The sequence below is a fragment of the Oryctolagus cuniculus genome, chromosome 1, assembly GCF_051225735.1.
Source record: "Oryctolagus cuniculus isolate XC-2025 breed Fujian yellow rabbit chromosome 1, ASM5122573v1, whole genome shotgun sequence".
NCBI classification, from domain to species: Eukaryota; Metazoa; Chordata; class Mammalia; order Lagomorpha; family Leporidae; genus Oryctolagus; species Oryctolagus cuniculus.
Genome location: NC_142867.1, coordinates 61,204,488 through 61,230,888, shown reverse-complemented (window position 1 = coordinate 61,230,888; position 26,401 = coordinate 61,204,488). Strand labels below are relative to the sequence as shown.

The following is a 26,401-nucleotide window of genomic DNA, read 5'->3' as shown; positions in this document are numbered from 1 at the left end:
CTAAGCGGACAGCCAAGAGGTTTAAAAGTATTTATTAGAGTCAAAGGCTTCCAGCCAGAGGGGGTTTCCGAGACAGGAATAAACCCAAAAGGACCGGTGGTAGTGTGTTTTTTAAGTACAACCTCAAAGGAAAAAAAAAAAACAAAAACAACTTGACAATCAGTGCAAGGTAGGGTCAAAAACCATCAAAAGATATCATTTACAGTTCTCCATCCTGTCTGTCCTAAGGGTGGGATAGGTAACTTGTTTTTACAATAAGCTGTGAGCTCCCTTGCTAGTCTCATGGTAAATTTGGAGATTCAGAAGGAAGGAGTGTGGCCTGTCCTTGCTAAAGATAAGGTTTTGAGGACAGAGCAAATATTTTACACCCCAAATTCCATAGTAATCCCCTGACTACCTATTAACCATCTGACTTCTCACACTATGACCTGGGAAAGCAGTACAAGATGATCCAAGTTCTTGGGCCCCTGCACCTGCGTGGAGACCTGGAAGAAGCTCCTGGATCCTGGCTTCGGATCAGTCCAGCTCCAGCTGTTGCGGCCATCTGGGGAGTGAACCAGTGGATGGAAGACCTCTCTGTAACTCTGCCTTTCAAACAAATAAATGAATCTTAAAACAAGCAAACAAACAAACAAAACCCTTCAGTTTTGGGGGTACCATGTGGAGTAGGAGATGAAACTACTTAGGAGATGAAACTACTTATTATAGTATAAGTGGCAGCAGCAGCCTACTGGTTCTCCCAATGGGTTTCTCATGCATTCTGTTTCAAACTCAGGGACTACTATCGTCTCCATATGAATGATCCTAATTCCAAGGGAGACTTTCTGAATATATCGTGCAATGTTCAAATCAGGGAACAATATCTCCTTAAACATATTCATCATTCTGTGTGAAAACATCAAAATCCACTCTAGCTTTTTAAAAATATATACAGCCTGATATTGTTATCCACAGTTATCACCCTATTTGCAACAGAATAGTAGAACTTCGTTCTTCTAATTATAACCTTGGTTAATACGGGGAGATGCCAGGAGAAGCAGCATAGTAATGCCACTGAGTCCCATGACAAAAAAGGGTTAAGTGGGGGCGCCTTTGTTTTTCTACCTCTCTTCCTGTGAAAGGCACAGCTGCAGCCGGCTGCCTGGCTCTCTCAAGGACCCACGGAGACAACCCATTGGTCTGTAGTTTCGCTTCCCTTCCTGCCCCTCCCCCAAGGGTTTTAGTTTCGTTTCTTGGGGTTCCTGGGTTCTTCGGTGGGAGCTCCTCTGGGGAGACTAGGCCTCTGGTGAGTAAATCCTGACCACACTGCCCCGGCCTGCCTTCCACCCTTCTCCACAGAATCCCAGCTTCTCCACTGGTGTCTGAGGGTGTGTTGAGGGCAGAGGTTGGGAAACTGGGTTTGCCTGGGTGAGTTTGATTTCCCGAGAGCTACTCTGAAGGGAGGAAGGGACATTCACTTGGCGGCTTCCGGTTGTGAGCCCTGACTGATCCTCAGAAGAGCAGAGAGGCAGCCTTAAAAGAGGTTCGAATCTCAGGCTGAGCCTCTCCCACACATCCTTCCCGTTCGGTAACTTTGAATTGCACCTTGCCAGAGAGTCAGAATCCTCTTCCAGAGGCAGGCAGCCCCTCCCCCAAACAGGGGCAAGGGAGAGGTCTTCGAAAACTTAACAGTTTAATGCCTGTCAGGATAATCGGGTAGTATTTCTGTACGACTCAACAGATCAATTTCAGACCCTTGGCCCCTGTTCAGGCTTGGTGTCGCCTGGCTACCTCGCGGGCTACCCTGTGAGAGCCAGAGAGAATGGGGGGCGGAGGGGCGCCGCCCTATGCCTGAGGTGATAGGGCGAGGTGCAGGGGACCCTGGAGGCGCGCTCTGGCCTCTCACGCTCTTGTTTGGGGTGCTCCAGTATTAGCTACATATAATTTACAGTTGTTTTATCTTCTTAAGGAATTACGTAATGATTTTCTTTGTTTCTCATATGGGGGAACTAGGCAGGAAGATTCAGTAGGAATAGGTGAGCTAGAATCAGAATTTCTGCCAGCCCTGTGTTGTAAATCTGCCCCATTACCTATCCAGTATGCCCAGTTTCCAATAATACACCTTTGTTTCATCTGGGATCAGGGATGAGGAGACACGGTGATAGCCATGTGGAAATAAACTAATTATTTGCCTGACATAACCCTTAACAAATTACTGTAGTTATTACTTTTGTTGCAGCACAACTTCGAAAATTTAGTTAGCAGTGTTGCTAAATGCATCCCCAAACCTGAGTCTGCTCACTGTATGTGCAGGAAGTCAATCACCCACATCTGGTTGGTGAAAGAAAGTAGATATTTATTTGCAAAGCTCAGAGCAAGGAGCCAGGTAGCTTAATTCATGTTTTTTTGTTTCAGTTTGAAAACTAGTCAACATTTCTTGGAAGAAAAGTCTGGTGGTGATGAACTGCCTCAGCATTTGTCTGGGAAAGAGTTTGTTTCTCCCTTGTTGGAGGAACAGATTGCTCATTGTTTCCCTGATCTTGCTGAATTGTCTCTTGGTATTCTTTGCAGCTTGTTAAGCTTCCTTCAAATCATTATTTTGAATTTCTTCTCAGGAAATTAGTTGACCGCCATTTCTTTGGGTCAGACGCTGGAGAATTACTGTATCCCTTTCGGGCTTTTTCATATTTCTTATGTCTCTATTTGATGTTTGGCGCGATCTACACCGTGACACCATCCTAGGCTCTAGCCCCCGCCGCCATTGCTGGAAGCCAGGTGGCCACATGGCCCAACCACCTTTGTCAAGCTCTACCCCCATCCTGATGAGATTCCCTGCTGCTGCTTCCCTGCCCGCCCTTTGGCAAAGTTTTAAAAGGACCTGCTCCTGAACAGGGGGCTCTCTCTTACACTCTCTCTCGGCTCGCGCTTGCTCGGTCTCTTCTCTCTCTTCTCTCCTCGCTAGCTCCTCTCCTCTCTCTCTCTCCTCTCTTAGGCTCTCCTTCTCTCTTTTTTTCCTTCCTCACCCTTTCCCTCCGGCCTGCTGGGTTTTCCCCAATAAGCCCTTTCCCTTATTCGGGTGTTTGGTGTGTTTTCTGGCGACCTTACATTGGTGCCGAAACCCGGACCTTACAATGTCTGCACGTTTGACAGAAAACTCACTTCTTCCATTCCTTTTTTCTTTTTTTTAAGATTTACTTATTTATGTGGAAGAGATGAAAGAAATGAGAAAGAGATGGCACTGTATTGCAGAACTTGCAATGATTTCAGCTCACTTAGACCTAACTAACTGCCTGCTTATTCACTACGTATCATTTAGGCTCACCTTTATGGTTTTGGATATTAGTGTAGTTGCTGGTGTATGAATCCATCATATATGTGTCAAATGAGCACATCTAATATTTTAAGACTTGCTAAAGACTGCTATCCATTTCTTCTGGGATTATATTTTTCAAATTTCTGACTAATGTGATCACATGAGTATATCTGTGTCATCTCCTTCCCCAGCTACCACATCTATACATACTTTTAGGGTGCTGTCAATGTCTGGCAAATTTCCAGGCCAAGGTGAAACCCCCATATATACAAACACAAGAATCTCCCAAATCTCCTAAAACACTTCCCGGAATCTAGAAAAATACTTCCATACTCCTGTTTTTCGGAGTACTGATTGTGTATATGTATGAGCACATGCAGTTTTCCCTAATTGTCTGATTAACTCTGTGGGATAGAGGAGCAGCTTCTGAAGGAGGACCATGAATGTATTAAATTTATCTCAGCTCGGTATATTAAAGATAAATGATTTTTGGAAGTTGCTTAGTATCTAAATTTACCCAACTGGTAAAAGGATTTGCTCTCACCATGTATACAAAAATGTATATATAGTGCTATTTATAGTGTGATAATAAAATAAATTATTGTAAATGTATGTAACCAAAACATATACTGTAGACAAGGTGCCCAGAGTAGCTCTTTCTAATAAGAGAACATGAATGATTTTGCCAGTGTATAAGAATGAGTCAGACTGATACCAAAGAGAGTATTCCATGATGAGAGAAGAGCAAGTTTAAAAGCTCTGAAGTATAAGTGGTTTAATGCTTTTAATACTGAGAAGGTGTTTTTGGCTTGGGGAAGAAAAGGCAAGGATAGATGACAGATCACTCAAAGTCTGGGTAGGAAAAGCCTCAGTGTCTCTCCCTTTCAGTAAAAATAAGGGACAATTACAATCACTACATGGATGGACTTTGTCATGTGACATGAGCTAAGAGTAAGTGCTTTTAATTGTTTGAAAATCCCTATTTACCAAGTCACCACATTGCTTTCCTTATTTCTTTTCTTTCAGTAATTTGGTCTTGGCCCATCCTTGATTTTTACATAATCAGTGTCCCTTCCAGCTTCCTTTCTTATTCTTCTCTTTTAATCTTCCTTGTCTTGCAGAAATCTGTGAGCAAAAGGAACCTCTGAAACCAGAACAGGTAGGAGCAGAGAGCTGATTTCTATGGCTTCAGCAATCTTAGCGAATATGAAGGAGGAGGTGACCTGCCCCATCTGCCTGGAGCTCCTAGTAGAACCCCTGAGCATAGACTGTGGCCACAGCTTCTGCCAAGCCTGCATTACTGCAAACTATGAATCCATGATAGCCAAGGAAATGGAGAGCAGGTGTCCTGTGTGCCGAATCGGTTACCAACTTGAGAACCTGCGTCCTAATCGACATGTGGCCAACATAGTAGAGAAGATCAATGAGATCAAGTTGAGCTCAGAAGAGGGGCAAAAGCAAGAGCATTGTGCACGCCATGGAGAGAAACTCCTACTGTTTTGCAAGGAGGATGGAAAGGTCATCTGCTGGCTTTGTGAGCGTTCTCAGGAGCATCGTGGTCACCACACATTCCTCATGGAGGAGGTCGCCCAGGAGTACCAGGTAAGAGATTAGCAAGGAGGGAACACAGGGCAGGAGATGATACTTCATGGGAAATGTCTACTCTGCATTTTGCTTATTCTGTCAACGCAGAACTGAGGCCCACACAAATTTCTCTTTATCATGTGCTTACCTTCCAAGGCCTAATGGCCATTTTGTGCACTCCATGCAGTTATAGGAGATAAGCCTAGAACTCAGACTCTCGGACAGGAGTAAATATTTTTATACCTTATGCTTTTTGTTCTTTTTAGCAGGAGAGTAATGGGTGAGCTGAGATATAAGGTCATTCTTTGTTACAAGATCAATTTTTTCTTCTATGAAAAAAAAAATAGTCAGAGAAGTCTTGGGAAGGGGATGGTGACTTCTGTTGCCTGAGCCTTAAAGAACACATTTACCACCTCGAGTTTTCTTCCAGCTCAGAGATTCTGACTGCCGCTCTCACAGTCACGGTAAACTCCAGGCTTTTCTGACATGAGCTTGATTTCTTCCATGTTTATCCTCCAGCCAGGCGCTGAGAAAGCTCCTAGCCTGACTGCTCTGATTCCTTTCTCACAGGAGAAGCTGCAGAGCGCTCTGAACAACCTGATGACAAAGCAGGAAGAAGCTGAGAAGTTGAAAGCTGGCATCCAACAGGAGATAACTTCCTGGAAGGCAAGAGGAGATACTTTTCAGGGAGTTAGCCAGAAATTACGGACCTCTCTAACTTTATTTTCTTGATAGTTGATAAGTCAAGAAGTTATTTTATTAGTCCCTGTGAGTGTCCTGGAAAACTGTCTTAAAGCTAAGCCACATGCAGACATCCCATTTTGGGTTAGGGTTGGCCTTGGTAATACTACCAAAAGGACATTACAAAAGGGAAGTAATAGGAAAAATAGGCTTTTATAAGAATTGTTCCTCTGCTTCTGTATCCCTTCTGAATGCCCCTCTCTATTCCCATTCCTGAAGAATCAACTGCAGAAAGAGAGACAGAATATTCAAGCAGAGTTTAAACATCTGAAAGACATTCTGGATTCTGAGGAGCAGGATGAACTGCAGAAGCTGGAGGAAGAGAAGGGGCATATTCTGAAGAGTATGGAAGAGTCCAAGCATGAGCTGATCCAGCAGAGCCAAGTTATACAAAATCACATCTCAGACTTGGAGAATTGCTTGCAGAGACCAACAATTGAGATGCTGCAGGTAAGACTTGTAAAGTCTCAATATCCAGCATTCAGGGAAAATGAAGATATTTGCTTTTTTTCTGTGTTTCTGTGTTCCTTCTGTTAGTAGCATTAAAGTTTTAGGGTTCTAAAGTACTGCACAGAATGAACTTCAGAGGCTATAGGAATAATTGCATTATGAATAGCAAGGGAAATTACATTTTTATGAATGTATCAAATACAGTGAAAAATTTGACATTGGAGAGAAAAATCCACTGTATCCAGTGATTTTTCAAAAAATTTTAAAGTTTTGGGACCGGTGCCATAGCATAGTGGAGAAAGCCGCTGCGTGCAGTGCTGGCAGCTGGTACCCGGCTGCTCCACTTCCAATCCAGCTCTCTGCTATGGCTTGTGAAAGCAGTGGAGGATGGCCCAAGTCCTTGGGCCTCTGCACCCATGTGGGAGACCTGTAAGAAGCTCCTGGCTCCTCGCATCGGATCAGCCAGCTCTGGCTGTTGCGGTCATTTGGGGAGTGAACCAGCAGGTGGACGATCTCTCTGTCTCTTTCTCTGTCTCTGCCTCTCTGTAACTCTGCCTTTAAAATAATAAATAAATAAATCTTTTAAAAAATTTTAACGTTTTACTTAGTTGAGAGGCAAAGAATAAGAAAGAGAAATTGAGAAAGCCCCTATCCATTGGTTCACTCCCCCAACATCCACAAAGCTCAGAACTTGGTCAGGACAAAGACAAGACTGGGAATTCAATTTAGTTCTCTTACAAGGGTGGCAGGAACCCAATTACTTGAGCCATTTCTGCTGCATCTCAGGGTCTACATTGATAGGAAGCTGGAGTTAGTGTTTGGAACTAGGAATCAAAATGTCTTAACTACCATACTAAACACCTGTTCCTGTTCAGTGATATTTTAAAGGCACCTATGCTCTGTGATCTACCATTAGGCACCTTTTCAGCATTCAGCTTAGTCACTGGTAAGATAAATTACACTCTGAATTTTAAGAAGGATTTTTATTTTTTGACCTTGTAGAATGAGTACAGACTTTTCCCCACTTTCTTGGTTTCCTAAAAAAAAATTGCAAACTGGCTTTATTTCTTCTGTAAATATTTAGTGGAATTCACTAGTAAAACCTTCTCTGTTTGCCTTTTTTCTTCTTTTTGGAATGGTATAAAATTTAAATTGTTTTCTACTAGCATTAGATTTATTTGAATTTTCTATACTTCTTAAGTCAATTTTTGGCAAAATATACTTCTGGAATTTGTTCATTTCATCTAAGTTTTCAAATTTATAGGTCTAAAGTGATAAAAATTCTTTATGATCTCTTTCATTTAAAAAAAGTTATTTATTGATATGAAAGGCAGAGTGACAGAGAGAGAGGTAAAGACAGAGAGAGAGAGAGTCTTCCATCATCTGCTGGTTGACCCTAAAAATGTCCAAACAGCCAAATCTGGGCCTGGTTGAAGCCAGAAACCAGGAACTCCATTGGGGTTTCCCATAGGGATGCAGGGTCCCAAGTACTTGGATCATCTTCTGCTGCCTTCCAGGCACATAAGCAGGCAGCTAGATGGGAATTGGAGTATCTAAGATTAGAACAGGCACTGCAGTATGGGATGCTGATGTAGCAAGCGTCAGTTGAACCCACCATGCCAGCCTGTAATTTTTATTTTTTATTTTGTTAACTATTCATTTTAATAAATAAATACACATACTGATAAAATATCGATCACGTAGAAAATGCTAGTTTCTAAAATTTATTTGAGAGACAGAGAGAAAGAGACAAAAAGAGACAGTACCCGTCCACTGATTCAGTACCCAAATGCCCACAACTTGGTTAGGGCAAAAGCAGGAGCCAACATCTCAATCGAAATCTCCAGTGGTGTCAGGAACCCAATTACTAGAGTCATATTGCTGCTCCCTAAGGTCCAATTAGAAAGACATTTCACTCAGGATAGAGTACTGGGTGTGGAACTCAGGCACTCCAGTGTGGGATGTGAGCATCATCACCAATGCCTTAACCTTTAGGCCAGACAGCCACTCCCAAAATATTTACAATTATTTACATTGTGAAACGGCTAAAGAGAGCTAATTAACATATGTATTGCATCACAATCTTATAATTTTTTTGTGTGGTGAGAACACTTAAAATCTACTCTGCAATTTTCTAAAATACAAAATGTTTTAACTGTAGACATCATTTTGTGTAATAGTTCTCTTGAAGACTGTCCCTCTATCTAATTGAAATTGTGTACCTTTTGACAATATCTGCCTGGTTCACCCTGTTCTACAGCCCCAGGAAACCCTTCTTTCTCTCTCTACTTCTAGGATATCATCTTTTTTTACATTTTAAATAGTTAAGTGATTGACTGTTTTATGTTCTACATATGAGAAAGGTCATGTAATATTTGCCTTTATATGCCTGGCTTTTTCACTTAACATGAAGTCTCCCAAGTTCATTCACACTGTTACAAGTGATAATATTTCCTTCCTTTTTATCTTTTTAAGTAACATTTTTAACTAATTAATTTTAATTTTATTTGAAAGGCCAAGAGACAGAGAAATAGAGATCTTCCATACAATGGTCCACTTCCCAAATGTCTGCCACAGCTGGGGCTGGGCCAAGCCAAAGTTAATGAGCTTGAAACTCCATTCAGATCTCTCATGTGGATGGCAGGGAACCTGGGAGTTGAACCATCATCTGTTTTGTTATCTCCCAAGACACATTAGCAGGAAGCAGAATCAGAAAAAGAAGAGCCAGAACCTCAACCAGCGACTCCAATACGGGATGTAGGTGTTCTAAGAGGCAACTGAATCACTGTGCCAAATACCCACCACCATCCTTCCTTTTAAAAGGCAGAATAGTTTTCCATTTTTGCACATATACCATATTTTCTTTATCCTTTCATCCATCAATATATACTCATCTTAATTCCTTATCTGGACTACTGTGAATAATGCTGCATAAATAATAGCACTTGGACATGGCTTATTTCATAGCCTTTCAATATATCCATAAGAGTAGATCAAATGGTAATTTCCATATTGTTTTCTAGAATGGCTGTACTAATCTATTTTGCCACCAACAGTGAGCAAGTGTTCCTTTTTCTCTATATCTTCAACTACCATATCCTGTCCGTGTACTTCAGATTAATACCAACTTCATTCCTGTAAAATACTGAAACTTGCCTTTGATATTATTTTTCTTCTTTCCTTACCCTTTGTGTTTTTCTTGTCATATATTTATATGGATCATAAACAAATGTCATAAACCTATCAATACTGTATTTAAATCTTGTGTTAGTTTGTCTTTTAAATTTACTAGGAAAATAAATTAGAAAATAAAGAGGCTTTTATATTAAAATACTTTATAGTTTTTAATTCTATGAATTGGAATCACTCTTTGGAGAAATTTTCTTCCTGATGGAATAACCTTTAGAAAATATCATTTTAAGATACACATGCTAGGCCGGCACTGTGGCGCAGCAGGTTAAAGCCCTGGCTTGAAGCGCCGGTATCCCATATGGGCGCCGGTTTGAGTCCCAGCTGCTTCACTTCCCATCCAGCTCTCTGCTATGGCCTGGGAAAGCAGTAGAAGATGGCCTAAGTCCTTGGGGCCCCTGCATCTGTGTGGGAGACCTGGAAGAAGCTCCTGGCTCCTGGCTTCGGATTGGCACAGCTCCGGCCCTTGTGGCCAGTTGGGGAGACCTCTCTTCTCACTGCTTCTCCTCTCTGTGAAACTCTGACTTTCAAATAAATGAATAAATCTTAAAAAAAAAAAAGATTCACATGCTAGCAGCAAATTCAGTGTTTATCTTACAATAAATATGTACTTTTTCTGCATTTCTGAACAGGCTTATTGCTTTATATGGAATTCTGGATTGATGATTTTTTTCTTTCCATCCTTTCAATGTGTCAATCTAGTCCTTTCTGATCTCTAGTGTTTCAAATGAGAAGTCAGCCATTCATAATTTCAATAGCATTCTTTAAGAGATGATTGGTTTTACTCTTACTGCTTTAAGAAAATTCTTTTATTTTAGCTGTTAAAAGTTTATATATTAGCTGGCGCCGTGGCTCACTAGGCTAATCCTCTGCCTGAGGCACTGGGACTCTGGGTTCTAGTCCTGGTTGGGGCACCAGTTCTGTCCCAGTTGCTCCTCTTCCAGTCCAGCTCTCTGCTGTGGCCCAGGAAGGCAGTGGAAGATGGCCCAAGTGCTTGGGCCCTGCACCTGCGTGGGAGACCAGGAGGAAGTACCTGGCTCCTGGCTTCGGATGGGTGCGGCGCCCTGGCTGTGGCGGCCATTTGGGGGTGAACCAACGGAAGGAAGACCTTTCTCTCTGTCTCTCTCACTGTCTAACTCTGCCTGTCAAAAAAAAAAGTTTATATATATTGTATTTGCATGTGGATTTCCTATTTGACTTGGGACTCATGGAGCTTAAGTGAGTGTATTATTGTTTTTACAGAAGTTTTAAAGTCTGTTCCTAGTTTTTTTTTTTTTTCCATCTCTTCTGGACCACCTACTACAGGTGTGTTGGTACATTTGATGTCATCTCACATGTCTCAAATTCTTGTCAATTTTTTAAATCTTTCTTTCCTCTGTTCTTCAAAATGTGTTTATTGATGCAGCTTAAAGTTCAATGATTTTTTTTGTCTGCTATTGAGCTATTCTAGGCAGTGTTTCATATTTGTTATTTTACTTAAAATTTCAGGATTTTTGATTTTTAATCATTTTTACCTCCCTACTGTGATTCTCTATTTTTTAAAAGATTTATTTACTTATTTACCAAAAGGCAGAGTGACAGTGTGTGTGGAGGTGGGAGAGAAACACAGAGAGAGAGAGAGAGATTTCCATCCACTGATTCACTCTGCAAATGGTCACAGCAACAGATGCTGAGCCAGACTGAAGCCAGGAGCTAGAAATTCCATCTGGGTCTCTCCTGTGTGTGACAGAGGCCCAAGTACTTGGACCATCTTTCACTTCCACTGCAGGCAGCTAGCAGGCAGCTGGATTGAAAGCCAAGCAGCCAGGACTCGAGCTGGGACTTCAGTGTGGGATGCCAGTGCCTGAAACAGCAGCTTAACCTGCTGCACCACAACGCTGGCACTCAGGATTGTCTCTGTCTCTGAATCATTGTTTTCATGCTTTATGCCTCAATCTGAATTCTCTTATTTTAACGTAATTACAATAGTTCCTTTGAAATCTTGATGTCCTAACTTTGACATCTGTGGTCACTCGGAGATATTTTGTAGTTTTTTTTTTTTTTTAAAGATTTATTTATTTGAAAGTCAGAGTGAAACAGAGAGAGAGAGAAGTCTTCCATCTGCTGGTTCATTCCCCAACTGGCTGCAGTGGCTGGAGCTGCACCGATCCGAAACTAGGAGCCAGGAGCTTCTTCCGGGTCTCCCACACAGGTGCAAGGCCCAAGGCCTTGAACCATCTTCTACTGCTGTCTGAGGCCATAGCAGAGAGCTAGACAGGAAGTGGAGCAGCCAGGACTCTAACCCATGTGGGATGCCAGCACTGCAGGCAGCAGCTTTACCCACTACACCACAGCACGGCCCCAATATTTTGTACTTTTGTTTGGTATTTTTCCCATAAGTATAGGCCTTATTTTCTTGTTTCTTTGTATGTTTCATAAATTTTAGTTGTTAAACACATTTTTATGGTATTGTGTTCTTTCTCTGTATTTTTTTAAAGATTTATTTTATTTATTTGAAAGACAAAGTTACAGAGAGAGATAGAGACAGAGAGATAGGTTTTCCATCTTCTGGTTCACTCCCCAGATGGCCGCAACGGCTGGAACTGTGCCGATCTGAAGCCAGGAGCCAGGAGTTTCTTCTGGGTCTCCCACACGGGTGCAGGGGCCCAAGGACCTGGGCCATCTTCTACTGCTTTCCCAGGCCATAGCAGAGAGCTGGATGGGAAGTGAAGTAGCCAGGACTCGAACTGGCGCCCACATGGGATACCGGCGCTTCAGGCCAGGGCTTTAACCTGCTGCGCCACAGCGACGGCCCCTTTCTCTATATTCTTATTTGTTCCTTCCAAGAAGTTTGTTTTTATTTTTACATTTAGTTACCTTTTTTTTTTTTAAAGATTTATTTATTTATTTGAAAGGCAGAATTACAGAAAGGCAGAGGCTGAGAAAAAGAGAGAGAGAGGTCTTCCATCTGCTGGTTCACTCCCCAGATTGCCACAATGGCCGGAGCTGTGCTGATCCGAAGCCAGGGGCCAGGAGCTTTCTTGGGGTCTTCTACACGGGCACAGGGACCCAAGGACTTGGACCATCTTCTACTGCTGTCCCAGGCCACAGCCACAGCATAGAGTTGGATCAGAAATGGAACAGCTGTGATTTGAACCGGCATCCATATGAGATGCCGGCACTACAGGTGGCAGCCTTATGCCCTATGCCACAGTACCGGCCTCCACATTTAGTTAATTTTTTTCCAGGGCTGCAGGTGTCACTGCTGAGTTTAAATAAACATGAAGTGTAATTTTAAAGAATAGTATCTTATATTTCCCAGGTGTGCCAGTGTATCTCTGATTAAATTCTAGGCTGAAGAGAAATGATACAAATACTCAGGCCCTTCAACATAGGAAGACTTCTGCCCTCTACCATTGCATCAGTGTTTGGACACAGGAGTGAATTCAAAGTTCAAGTCATTTTCAGATCTGTTGTGTTCTTTCAGCTTTCCTATTCATGTGTGTCCATCTGTAGCCTGGCCAGGACTATATGTCATTTAGCCCAACTTAAATTGGTATATGTTATTCTTTTTTTTACAGCAATAACACAGTGATGCTTTTAGGATGGACATCTGAGTTAATACAGAAAAATAGGAAAGCTCAGAACTTTTTGTCAAAACTTAGAAGTTCTGTGATGGGTTTATATAAGAAGAATTCATTCTTGCATGTCCTTCAGGTATTGTGAATAAAGTAAATAAATAGAATTTGCAGTAGAATGTAGACCAGATCTGGATGACAAGTTTTGAGCTGAAAAATTGAAGTATAGCTAAAGTTACAATTACCCTCTCCAAAGTTCTTTTTGCCATTTAATTTAGTCTTTTTTGGTTTATGTGAAGGCAACATAATAGAAAAACCATATGTTTTTAGGTGTGTGTGTGTGTGTTTATGTGTATGTGTAGGCCTGGGTTTTGCCTTAGTTTTTAGAGAAAACTTTTAATTGGAGGAAAAGATCAATTATATTGACACATGTCTTTCCAAACAGGTAAAACAGGATGTGCAATGGTAAAGAAGAGTAAGTGGCTGAAAAACATTAAGAATATAGACTCATCTGACCTGTCCTTTTTAGGACACTGACAAAGTGATATTGGCAAAATTCTAGACAGTGGGGTAGAAGAGAAGACAGTATGACTGGTGTTACATATCCTGAGTTGTTGGACCTTATGGCTTCTTTATTAGTAAATATATCAATTGTATTTAAGTGGCAAATCTGAGTAAAAACAGAGAATTGGAAATTGAGTGCACATATGTATATTTGAATTTAAGGAGGTGGGTAAGATCAATTATGGTTAGTTTATAATATAGGAAGAGAGAAGCTCAAGACAAACCTGTACCTGTTTGATTTGAGAACTATTATTTACTCATTGATGACTCTCTAAAGCCTAGCATGGTGCATCAGTTTTCATGTATGTTGAATAAATGAAAGAACTATAGATTATTTAAATAATTACATGGGTAGTCACACATTTGTGAGGGAAAATGTGGATTTCTTCTTTGCTTTTTCCAATCCTCAGATAACAGAAGCCACTTGCTGAACACAAGGGTCAAAGCGGTTTCTATTTTTTTTAAATGTTTATTACTTATTTGAAAGGCAGAGTGACAGAGAGAAGGAGGGAGAGACAAACAGAAAAATAGATTTTCCATGTTCTGGAACACTCTCCAAATGGTTGCAATGGCTGGAGTTGAGCCAGACCAAAGTCAGAAGTTGGAACTTCATCTGGGTCTTCCACATGGATCACAGGAGTCCAAGGTTTGGGTCATCACCCTCTGCACTCCAAGGCACTTTTACAGGGAGCTGAATTGGAAGCAGAACAACTGGGACTTAGGAACTGAGTCTCCAGTATCAGTTGTCATTGTCTCAAGGGGCAGCTTAACCTGCTGTACCACAACTTCAGTTTATAATTTGATTCTACCACGTATTAAAACAACAACAACAACAAAAAAAACATTTATTTGAAAGAGTTAGGAGAGACAGAGAGTTAGATCTTCCATATGCTGGGTCACTCCTCAGATGGCTGCAATGGCCAGGGCTGGACCAGGCTGAAGCCAGGAGGTCCGTCCTGGTCTCCCACAGGGTTGGCAGAGGCCAAGACACTTGGGCCATTTTCCATTTCTTTTCTCAGGCCACTATTAGGGATCTGAATGGGAAACTGAGCAGCCCAGACATGAACTGGCACCCATACTGGATGCCAGCTTCACAGGTGGTGGCTTTGCCCACTACAGCACAATGTTGCCCCCTGCTACAGATATTTAAAGAGTTAGATCAAGTGTGTGACTGTCCTGAGAAGAGAGGCTAAGGGAAGAACCTGCGATTTCTAAGTATGGGTAGCAGACACAGACGGGCAGATATTATGTGTTGATATGTAGTCTTTCCATATTTTGGGAAACTGACAACCTTACATGAACCTGCTGAGGTGATTATCTTGAGTCTTATAATTACTTCTCTTTCACACTGGGACCATGTCCATTTTCAGCACATCAAGGGCTATTGGGATGTGATGAAGCATTGCAAGCAAGGGATGCCTATTATTACTCATGTTTTTTTCTGTTCTCCTCAGGATGTGAATGACATCATTTACAGGTACGTGTTGTGTGAATCCAGGGATGGTCCTGTGATGCTGTGAGAAGAGATTTGTAGCCATTAGAATTATTTAATATTCATATAGAAAAAAAAAGACCCAGGGTGGGGAAATTTATATGTCATGATATCCCAAATTTCTGATGATAATTCTCAGATTGACTGTTCTGCAACTACATGGAACAGACAAGATTCTATGGTCGAGAATTTGAGTTGTGGAAGTCACAGGTTTGCTGTCAGTATTGATATTAGGGATAAGATATATTAGTGTCAGACCCCTGTGATATCACTATGGAATTTACCCTCTGTTCCTTCAACTAGATCTGTTTATGTACATAAAAATAATATTCTGGAGGGCGTGTATCGTTTTTGTCTGCTAAGTACCCATAATGTCCAGTGAGACAGTTCTTGCATATTTTTTCCCCTCTGGCAATAGAAGTGATCAGGTCCTTCTTCGTGGTTCTATTTAGATATTCAAAAACAGATTTGAATCTCTTGGAACAATGCTTTCGTTCCCTCATACAAACACTTGATCCATCTTAGTTGTCAGATACTTTCAAAGAGTGTGGAAAGGTGTCATTTTGATGTCTAAACCTTTGTAAAATCAAACTCCTTCCAAACACATGGAACTCAGACTAGTATTACTTTGCTGTTTGTAATATGTCCTTTGTGAGGTGTTTGTAATTTTCACCCAGATAGTCTGGGATCTCAGGTGTTGTCTGAGGGCCAGGCTGTTTTTTGAACAGTCTTTGAAGATCTTGGGAATCCCCAGATAGGAAGCCACATTTGATATGTCTCAAACTTCCAGGAATCAGTTTCTACAACCTCACTTTCTATCTCCCTTGGAACCTCTACCCAAGGCATTGATTCTACCACATATTAAATACTTTATAAGGTAACAAAGTTTGACTTCATTTTCATTTTCAGGTCTATAATTGCATCTTCCTCTATGAGTCTAGGATATGCAGAGGGTGAATTTAATTATTTCATTTTAGAAAGAAGAAATTGCTTCTGAGAGGTCCAGATCTGTTCAGGTTCACACAGGCAAAATAGATGGAAAAGTGAACATCAGAAAATTCCTTCTGGCAGGATTCTACCCTCTCCCTTCTCAAGAACCCCCTTAGAGAGGATTCCAGTGCATTAGTGGAGTAAAATGATAAGAAGCTGATGTTAGGGGAACACAGGGTCAGAGGTGTGGAGGTCAATTTTGTCTTTTTGCATTTTAGGACTGAGACCTTCACCTTGAAGAAGCCAAAAACTTTTCCTGAGAAAGAAAGGAAATCATTTCAAATTCATGAGCTGAAAAGGACAATGCAGATGTTTCAAGGTTAGGAGAGCTAGATCCAGTGTCTGGCTGTGGATGAGGAGATACTAAGTGGGAAAGCGGGTACAGTTCGTAGATATGTATTGAAGAGACAAGGGAGGATGCACGTTGTGTGGTAATGTGGTCCTATTTAATGGGGAACCACAAGGTCCTGGTTCACTGTCCTACTGTTGTCCTCTCTCCTTCCCCTAATCTGGTGAAGAAATAGATTTCAGTGCTGTCTTATTTGCTTATATTCAGTACTATGATTTTTATCATTTCAGACCTGAGACATGCCCAGCGCTATTGGGGTAAGTGTACATCACAATATTACAAGCCATCCTGTTGCCATCTTTCAGAATTTTGTTCTCTAGTAAGTCTCATGTTGATCACTCATGTTTCTCTTTTCAACACACATGGAGTTTCTGCAGTGTTCTGCCTCTGCCGATGACCAAAGTTCCACCAAGTTCCAAACTCTCAAGTTCTTCTCAAGATTATTCTCATAACATACAAATAACTACATCATGTCCCTAACCTAACCCTCTATTTTTCTACAGTTCACGTGACATTGACTCCAAGCAACAATCAAAATATTGTCGTTTCTGAGAATAAGAGACAAGTGATGTATGTGCATTACCATCAACGTCTCAATTTATTTTCTCTTAGTGATGATCATGGCTTTCGATATGGGACTAGGCAGAATTATTTTGATGGCATCCTGGGTTGCCCAAGTATCACATCAGGGAAACATTACTGGGAGGTGGATGTGTCTGGGAAAAGTGCCTGGATCCTAGGTGTATATGGCCCACCCTTATTGCAAACCACAACATCGTTTGCTTATGAACAAGTTTCAAAGTATCGGCCTATAAATGGCTACTGGGTAATAGGGTTGCAAATTCAATATATTTCTTTTGAGGAAAATGCCATTTCCTTAACACCCATTGTTCCTCCTTCTCGTATTGGAGTTTTCATAGACTATGAGGCTGGCATTGTCTCATTTTTCAGTGTTACACAGCACAAGTTTCTCATATATAAGTTCTCTGCGTGTTCTTTTTCTAAGGAAGTTTTTCCATATTTCAATCCTATGCATTGTCCAAAGCCCATGACAATCTGCGAGTTGAGCTGTTGAGCCTCCTTATACCCTCCACTTCAGTGTGGTATCTCTTACCCTGGGGTACATCTCTTGTGTCTAAGCCCATCTGTACCATTTTAACTATTTTTTCCTTTTGAGTGTTTCCATCCTTTCCATTTGAATGTTTTTCATTCACTGTAAATAAATGGTTTCTAATAATATGTATCAGTTTACTTTCAAAATTGTTTCCTCCACCATGTTTTAAGAAATAGAATAACTTGATTAAAGAATCACAAATTATTTATTTTTAGCAAATTGTAAATAATTGTCTCTGTATAATTAAAAAATTGTTCCTATCAAGTGCATAGCTGTGTCATCTTTTATTTTTTATTTCTGCAATAATTCTGCTTCATTGGAAATCTTTTACTGTGTTTATTTAAAGTGTTGTTTAAAGACTTGTTTGCGGGGGCCGGTGCCGTGACTCACTTGGTTAATACTCCACCTGCAGTGCCGGCATCCCATATGGGTGCTGGGTTCTAGTCCCGGTTGCTCCTCTTCCAGTCCAGCTCTCTGCTGTGGCCTGGGAAGGCAGTGGAGGATGGCCCATGTCCTTGGGCCCCTGCACCCACGTGAGAGACCAGGAAGAAGCACCTGGCTTCTAGCTTCAGATAGGCATAGCTCCTGCCTTAGTGGCCATTTGGGGGGTGAAGCAACGGAAGGAAGACCTGTCTCTCTGTCTCTCTCTCTCTCACTGTCTATGAAATAAAATTTAAAAAAAGACTGATTTGCCAGGCCAAAGCTAGGAGCCTGGAATTCTATCCAGGTCTCCCATGTTTGTGCAAGTGCCCAGGGACTTGAACCATCATCCTCTGTTTTTCTAGATGCATTAGCCTGGAGCTGGATTAGAAGTGGAGCAGCTGGGACTCAAACTGCTGCACATTTTGGATGCCAGTGTTGAAGGTAGCAGTTTAACTCACTGTATCACAATGGCAGTCCCTCTGTTTATTTTTTAAATGAATTTTAAAATATATTTTGCACAGTGGTACAAGGAGAGGCAGAAGTTGAATTCTGAAAATTCTTGATTATAATGTAGGTAAGTTTTGCTGATTACCTTCAGTCTTTTTTTTTAAACTTTTATTTAATGAATATAAATTTCCAAAGTACAGCTTATGGATTACAATGGCTTCCTCCCCATAATGTCCCTCCCACCCACAACCCTCCCCTTTCCCACTCACTCTCCCCTTCCATTCACATCAAGATTCATTTTCGATTCTCTTTATATACAGAAGATCAGTTTAGCATACATTATGTAAAGATTTCAACAGTTTGCTCACACACAGAAACATAAAGTGAAAAACACTGTTTGAGTACTAGTTATAGCATTAAATCTCAATGTACAGCACACTAAGGACAGAGATTCTACATGAGGACACACAGTGCACAGTGACTCCTGTTGTTGAATTAACAATTTGACACTCTTGTTTATGGCCTCAGTAATCACTCTAGGCTCTTGTCATGAGCTGCCAAGGCTATGGAAGCCCCCTGAGTTCACTGACTCTGATCATATTTAGACAAGGCCATAGTCAAAGTGGAAGTTCTCTCCTCCCTTCAGAGAAAGGTACCCCCTTCTTTGAAGACCTATTCTTTCCACTGGGATCTCACTTGCGGAGATCTTTCATTTAGTTTTTTTTTTTTTTTTCCCCCGGAGTGTCTTGGTTTTCCATGCCTGAAATAATCTCATGGGCTTTTCAGCCGGATCCGCATGCCTTAAGGGCTGATTCTGAGGCCAGAGTGCTGTTTAGGACATCTGCCATTCTATGGGTCTGCTTGTGTATCTCACTTCCCATGTTGGATCGTTCTCTCCCTTTTTTATTCTATCAGCTAGTATTAGCAGACACTATTCTTGTTTATGTGATCCCTTTGGTTCTTAGTCCTATCATTATGATCAATTGTGAACAGAAATTGATCACTGGGACTAGTGAGATGGCATTGGTACATAACACCTCGATGGGATTGAATTAGAATCCCCTGGTATGTTTCTAACTCTACCGATTGAGGTAAGTCAACTTGAGCATGTCCTGAATTGCACATCTCTTTTTTTTTCTTTTAAGATTTATTTTATTTTCTTTTAGATGTACCATTACAGAGAGAGGGAGAGACAAAAAAGAGGTCTTCTATCCACTAGTTCCCCTCCCAAATGGCCACAACAGCAAGAGCTAGGCTGATTGGAATCCATGAGCTTTTTCTGGGTCTCCCACATGGATGCAGGGGCTCAAAGACTTGGGCCATGTTCTATTGCATTCCCAGGTCATAGCAGAGAGCTGGATCAGAAGTGGAGCAGCCAGGATTTGAACCAGTGTCCATATGGCATGTCAACACTGCAGATAGCAGCCTTACCCACTATGCCACAGCACCAGCCCTGAGATAGGGCCTTTAAGGAGGCAGTTAGGTGCAGGGGCCCAAGCACTTAGACCCTCTTCATTGATTTCCTGGGCCATTAGCAGAGAGCTGGATCAGCCCACATGGGATGCTGGCACCACAGGCAGAGGCTTAATCTACTATGCCACAGCACTGGCCCTGACCTCAGTCTTCATTGAGGTGAAAGGAATGAAGGAAAAATCCTGTTCCACTTCAGTGAGATAGGAGGGGAAATGTTTCTGCAGTGGGTGTTCATGTAGAGATCAGTGGGTTCCCCATGTTTTTTGATATTTTTATTCCCATCTCTTACTTGAGTTCTGGGCTAGAAAAATTGTAGACTTTTTGATCAAGCCAGTATCTGTTCTCAACCACACCTGGCCATAGGAATTCCAAATTTCTTCATCTTTGGGTGAACTTTGTTGAGAGAAGGATTCGAAGATGAATATATCCAGTATCTCTGTGTGTACACCCCTTTACCTGAGCACTCATACATGGAAACGGGGGCAAATAAAGCCTGTAAATTTCCCCTTACTGATCTCCCGTTGCTATGATGATGGAATACCTCAATTATTAGGAACACTATTTATTTAACTACTTGTACTATCTTTTTTTTTTTTTTTAACAGAGTGAACAGTGAGAGAGAGAGACAGAGAAAAGTCTTCCTTTTTCCGTTGGTTCACCCCCCAATGGCTGCTGCCACCAGCGCATCGTGCTGATCCGAAGCCCAGAGCCAGGTACTTCTGGTCTCCCATGCGGGTGCAGGGCCCAAGCACTTGGACCATCCTCCACTGCACTCCCGGGCCACAGCAGAGAGCTGGACTGGAAGAGGGGCAACCGGGACAGAATCTGGCACTAGAACCTGGGGTGCCAGTGCCACAGGCGGAGGATTAGCCTATTGAGCTGCAGCACCAGCTTACTTGTACTATCTTAAGTTGCTGACGGGTCACTCTCCATGGACATTTATTCTGTCTTTTCATTTACTGTACTGCTCAGTCCCTCACTTCAGAAAGAAGTAATTACAAGGAAATAAAGACCTGAATTTGTAAATACAACAGAAAAAATTACACAGTGAGGGTATTCACTTTTTAACAGAGGATCCTAGACCCAGAAATTAATACCTTTGCTAAAAAGAATATGAAACCTATAGATGTCCCAGCTATTTTGTGTCTTGGCAATAAAAGGCTGCAGAAGATATCTTGGAATCTAAAGTCCACTGGACAAAAACTATAAATTGCTGTTTCCCTGTGTATTAGTTCCATGACTTTCTCCTCTTTATCACTGAACCTCAAAGTAGCAATAATGCTAGCTTGTATTCTGGTACCTTAGTTCTGTGCTGGGCTAATAATTACATAGATGTGTGAACACCGTGGAGTATTTGAGTGTGCTTAGGAGACTCAAGGCATAAGGGACCTTCAGTCTACAGGGTAATTCATGGGCAAGATGCAAACAGTGGTCCTAAAAGCCATCATCAGATAGTGATCATTCTGGGAACCTGAAATCTTTACTAGAATGGACACAAGATCTACACCCATTGATATAGTACGCCAATGAACACCTTCCATTTTTCCCAAGGATATTGCTGTGTAGTGTCTTCATCCTAATGCCTAATCTTACCATGTTGTCCAATGCCAGGTCATGTTTAATGTCAGTATCAACAATCACTGCTCCCCTTTTCCATGCCTCTTCTGAACTGTGTGCCCTTCCAGTTCAGATGACTCTTATGTATGTCTTCATGGGATAGGAAGTGAGGCATTGTTTTTATACTTAGTGTTGCTTTGCCACCACTGAGACCCTCCAGGTGCATTCCTAGGTAAACAGACAGGATTTTAAGGAGTTAGTTATTTCACATATCTCATATAAATGTGGAATCTGAGGAACCAGAGACTTGAGTAGAGTCAGAAAAGTTGACCTTTCAGATCTAATCCAAAGGCAACCTGGGAGCTGAATTTTTTCCTTATGGAGAAGATACCTGTCTTTTCTCTTAAGGCTTTCAACTGATTGAACGAGGCCCTCCCCTTTTGGGAAGCAGATTTGTTTTACTCAAAGTTGACTGTTTTAAATGTTAATGTTATCTAAAATAACTACATAGTAACATCTGGCCTAGTGTTTATCCAAAAATTATGGCATCCCATCGCTCAGCTAAGTTGACATGATAATAGGCATTGCAGGTTCATTAATTTTCAACTTTGTACCCATAAACATCATAAATCACACTTAATCTTTAAATGAAGATAATAACAAGGCCATGCTTAACCACCCAATGTGATCCACTGTCCTTTGTACTACCAACTCACATTAGCTCTTTCTTCAGGTGAGGATGAAGGTCTTTGAGTAGTGTTAACTCTTTTCCTTGATATATTATAATGTAACTACTAGACTGTTAAGTTATAGTAATGCTTAAATTCTGTGATAAAAGTGAATATATTTTTTGTTACTTATGAGATGGAGGTGAAAGCATTTTATATACATGCCCAGAAAAAAAAAAAAAAACAGAGTAAGAAAGACTCTTAATAATTGTAGTCTTCATTTCTGTAACTGGCCGTGTATTCACAGCTGGTCTTTGTAACTACTCATTCTAATATTAATCATTTTGTATTCCCTTTGCTGTCAGCAAGCAGCTCACCTTTTTCTTGTTCTTTCACTGGTGAGATAACCCAAACTTCTGAAGGGTCTTTGCAATGAGTAGTACTGCCTGAATTGGGTTTGCATTAGACTGTTTAGGTGACCATAATAAAAAAACCATTGACTAAGTGGCTTAAATAATATAAAAACAATTTTTTAACAGTTATGGGGATTAGAATTACATGATCAAGTTGCCAGCAAGATTTATGCTGAGTTTAGTTTCTCCCATTAAATTGTCTTTTTTATGTGCTCACATGACCTCCTCCTTAAGTACATGTGGAAAGTCAGGGAGAACATTTAGTATTTTTGTGAAAGTACTAGTCATTTTGGCCACCTTTATGATTTCATGTAACTACTTCCTTAGAGGGTCCATCTTCAAATACAGCCACTGTACATTTCAGCATATAAATTTGTGGTATTGGGGATACATTCAGTACTTAAAAGGGGTATTGAAGTTTTCCGATGACATTTAACACAGGGCATGGTAATATTAAGAAACATTCTATATGACTGCTTGTATTCCAGACATATTATTCCTTACCTCCATTGGAATAAAAGTTCCATTTCCCCTGCAGAGATGAGATCAGTCACCACCCCCACCCCACACCACCCTCAATCAGTATAGTATCTCTCTCTGCCTATTAATTTGGAGGCATGAGGGACCTAAGCTGGTCAGTGTCAGTGTTAACTTCCAGTTCAGTGCAATCACTATATATCTACTGGTGGAAGCATTTCTTCCTTTGGAGCTAAGACCTCTATACCATCAGAAGGAAGAAATCTAGGGCCGGCGCCGCGGCTCACTAGGCTAATCCTCCGCCTAGCGGCGCCAGCACACCAGGTTCTAGTCCCGGTCGGGGCGCCGGATTCTGTCCCGGTTGCCCCTCTTCCAGGCCAGCTCTCTGCTGTGGCCCGGGAGTGCAGTGGAGGATGGCCCAGGTGCTTGGGCCCTGCACCCCATGGGAGACTAGGAAAAGCACCTGGCTCCTGGCTCCTGCCATCGGATCAGCGCGGTGTGCCGGCCGCAGTGCGCCGGCCGCGGCGGCCATTGGAGGGTGAACCAACGGCAAAGGAAGACCTTTCTCTCTGTCTCTCTCTCTCACTGTCCACTCTGCCTGTCAAAAAAAAAAAAAAAAAAAAAAAAGGCAGAAATCTGTTGCACATGATAAGAGAGATCCAATATGATTAATAGACAACCAGGGTATTAGCTTACTAGAGTTGTATAAGAAAATGCCATAGATGGGGGTTAAACAACAAAACTAGAAACTAGAAGGCAAAGATCAGATTGTTAGCAGATCTGTTTTTAAGAGGCCTCTCCTTGACTTGCAGATGGTTGTTTCCTTGTCTTCTCATCTCATAGTCATTACATTGTGCTCCTGTATTTCCTGGTATCTCTTACAAAGACGTCAGTGATATTAGATTAAGGAACAACAGTTATGGACTCACTTAACCTTAATTACCTCCTTAAGGGCCCCATCTCAGGGCCAGCACTGTGGCATAGTAGGTAAGGCTGCTGCTTGCAGTGCCGGCATCCCATATGGACGCTGGTTCAAATCCTGGCTGCTCCACTTCCGATCCAGCTCTCTGCTATGACCTGGAAATACAGTAGAAGATGGCCCAAGTCCTTGGGCCCCTGCACCTGCATGGGAGACCCAGAAGAAGCTCCTGGCTCCTGGCTTCAGATCGGGCTGGCTGCAGCAGTTGCGACTATTTGGAGTGAACCAGTGGATGGAAGTCCTCCCTCTCTGTTCCTCTCTGCCTCTGCCTCTCTGTAACTCTTCTTTTCAAATAAATAAATAAATCTTTAAGATGTGCACATTAGGGGTTAGGGATTAACTTGTGAATTTGAGGAGACATAAATCAACCCATAATAATCCATCATCTAGGCTACAAAAACTTGCTTTCTTATATGCAAAATATATTCACCCCCATTCCAAAAGCCCCAAAGCCTTAGTACATTTCAGCATCAACCCAAAGTCCATAATTATATATACATATATATGATTTATATATGCATATACATATATTTGTATACATATACGATTTATATATATATATATATAAATAGGGTAGGAGTGAGACTTGGGCATGATTCTTTCTGAGGCAAAATTCTTCACCAGCTATGAATCTGTAAGACAAGATATACTATGTGCTTCCAATAGACAATGGTAAGACAGTTATAGAATGAACATTCTCATTCCAAAGTGAATAATGTGGGGGAAAAGACAGTGACAGTTGCCAAGAAAGTTCAAAACTTCTCAAGGCAAACTCTACTTAAAGTCGTGAGAATCATCTCTGAGTTGATCACTTCCCTTTAAGTCATCTCTGGTGATGGCTGGAAATACTGATATGATAATCCTGGTTGCAAATCTGCTGGGGAATTAGGCTCATCCCTTCCAGCCCTGGACAGCAGCCTTGTTTCTGAGGCACTGAACATGGCAGCCTAGCTCTCTGAAATTGAAGAGATAGCCTCATCTTTCAGATCCATGCCCTCTCAGCAGCTCATGATAGTCACGGCATCCCTACCGATTCTGAGTCACTTAGAGGATAATCCTGTTCCTGAAGGAAATTGCATATTTGCAGCTATATAGATCTTGTATACTATTCTGTAGAACCTAAGAAGTCTAATATCCTTTCATTTGCTTTTGATTTCTTTTTGTCCACTTTCATCCTAGCTGGCAATGGTCCTGCTGGTATAGCCTCTTCTCAATTCCTAACTTCAGGTTAGATGGTTCATAAAATGTGTAACCCATACCAGTGATATTTGTATCCAATGATTTTTCCACTCACTTCCTTGCTATTTTTACAGGAACACACTTTCTCATTTTTCTTACAATATAAATAGGCTGAGAAGTTTCTAAATTTTTAAGTTCTGATTTCTTTTTTCTTGATAATGACTCCAATTTATATATACTGCCTTCATTTTACTGTAAACAGCAAGGAGAAGCCAGGTACCTTCCACACTTCCTTTAAGGGGCTAGTGTTTGACTAGTGGCACAGCAGGGGGCCTGGATTTGACTCCCAACTCTGGCACCTGATTCCAGTTTCCTGCTAAAGTAACTAAGACCCTGTGACAGTGATGATGGATCAAGTGACTAGGTTCCTGCCACCAGAGAACTGGATTGAGTTCATGACTCCTGGCTTTGGGGCAACCAACAGTCTCAGCTATATGTGGGTATCTGAGGAGTGCACAAGCAGAGAAGAGCTCTCCAACTTTCTGTGAGTCTGTTTCTGTTTCCTTCTCTCTCTCAAATTACATAGTGATGAAAGGGTCAATTTAATATAATAGAGTTACTACAGTTAAATATATATACAAACAACCTCAAACCTATCTGAATATATATACATGTATTTACAGATTTGAAGAGATAAATTGACACATTCAGCATCTCAAAATGTACCAGGAAATTCAGGCAGAAAATCAATAAATAACTGGAACAACATTATAAACCAAATGAACCTCATAGACATATTTAGAACTTTCCACCCAAAAGAATATATGTTCTTAAATGCAAATAGAACACATTACATGTTATAGTACATGTATAGTACATGCATAGTACACATAACATGTTAAATTACATGTTATAGTCACAAAACAAATATTAACAAATTTAAGATAATTAAAATTGTCCAAGTAGGTTTTCTGAACACAATCACATCAAATCAGAAATCAATAATGTAGGAAAATGGGAAAATTAACAAAAGTGTGGAAACTAAACACATTCTTAAGTAATCATTGAGTTAAAGAGAACAACAAGGGAATTTTAAAATATTTTGGGACAAAGCTAAATGAAATCACACAACAAACATTATGGGTTATAGCAAAAGTAGTAGTAAGAGTAAAGTTTATGAAAATAAATGCCAGGAAAGGGGCCGGCGCTATGGCACAGGGGGTTAAAGCGCTGGCCTGAAGCACTGCCATCCCACATAGGCACCGGTTCTAGTCCACAGCTCTCTGCTTTGGCCTGGGATAGCAGGAGAAGATGGCCCAAGTCTTTGGGCCCCTGAACCCATGTGGGAGACCCGGAAGAATCCTGGCTCCTGGCTTAGGATTGGCTCAGCTCCAGCCATTGCAGCCATCTGGGGAGTGAACCAGTAGATGGAAGACCTCTCCATCTGTGTCTACCTTTCTCTG

The 26,401-nt window shown here is 41.3% G+C and overlaps 1 protein-coding gene across 10 annotated transcripts; it reads left to right on the top strand.

Moving 5' to 3' along the window:
- Positions 1-1,153: 1,153 nt before the first annotated feature.
- On the top strand, positions 1,154-21,010 carry TRIM5 (tripartite motif containing 5). Of its 10 annotated transcripts, XR_011388241.2 has the most exons (10): positions 1,154-1,285; positions 4,414-4,894; positions 5,447-5,542; positions 5,837-6,067; positions 14,748-14,854; positions 16,078-16,178; positions 16,439-16,465; positions 18,108-18,186; positions 18,267-18,319; positions 20,270-20,838. XR_011388241.2 is itself a non-coding variant. In XM_070072926.2 (9 exons), exons 2-8 carry the CDS (start codon positions 4,475-4,477, stop codon positions 18,182-18,184), a joined length of 1,059 nt encoding a protein of 352 aa, XP_069929027.1. In that variant the 5' UTR covers positions 1,154-1,285; positions 4,414-4,474; the 3' UTR covers positions 18,185-18,186; positions 20,270-21,010.
- Positions 21,011-26,401: the final 5,391 nt, after the last annotated feature.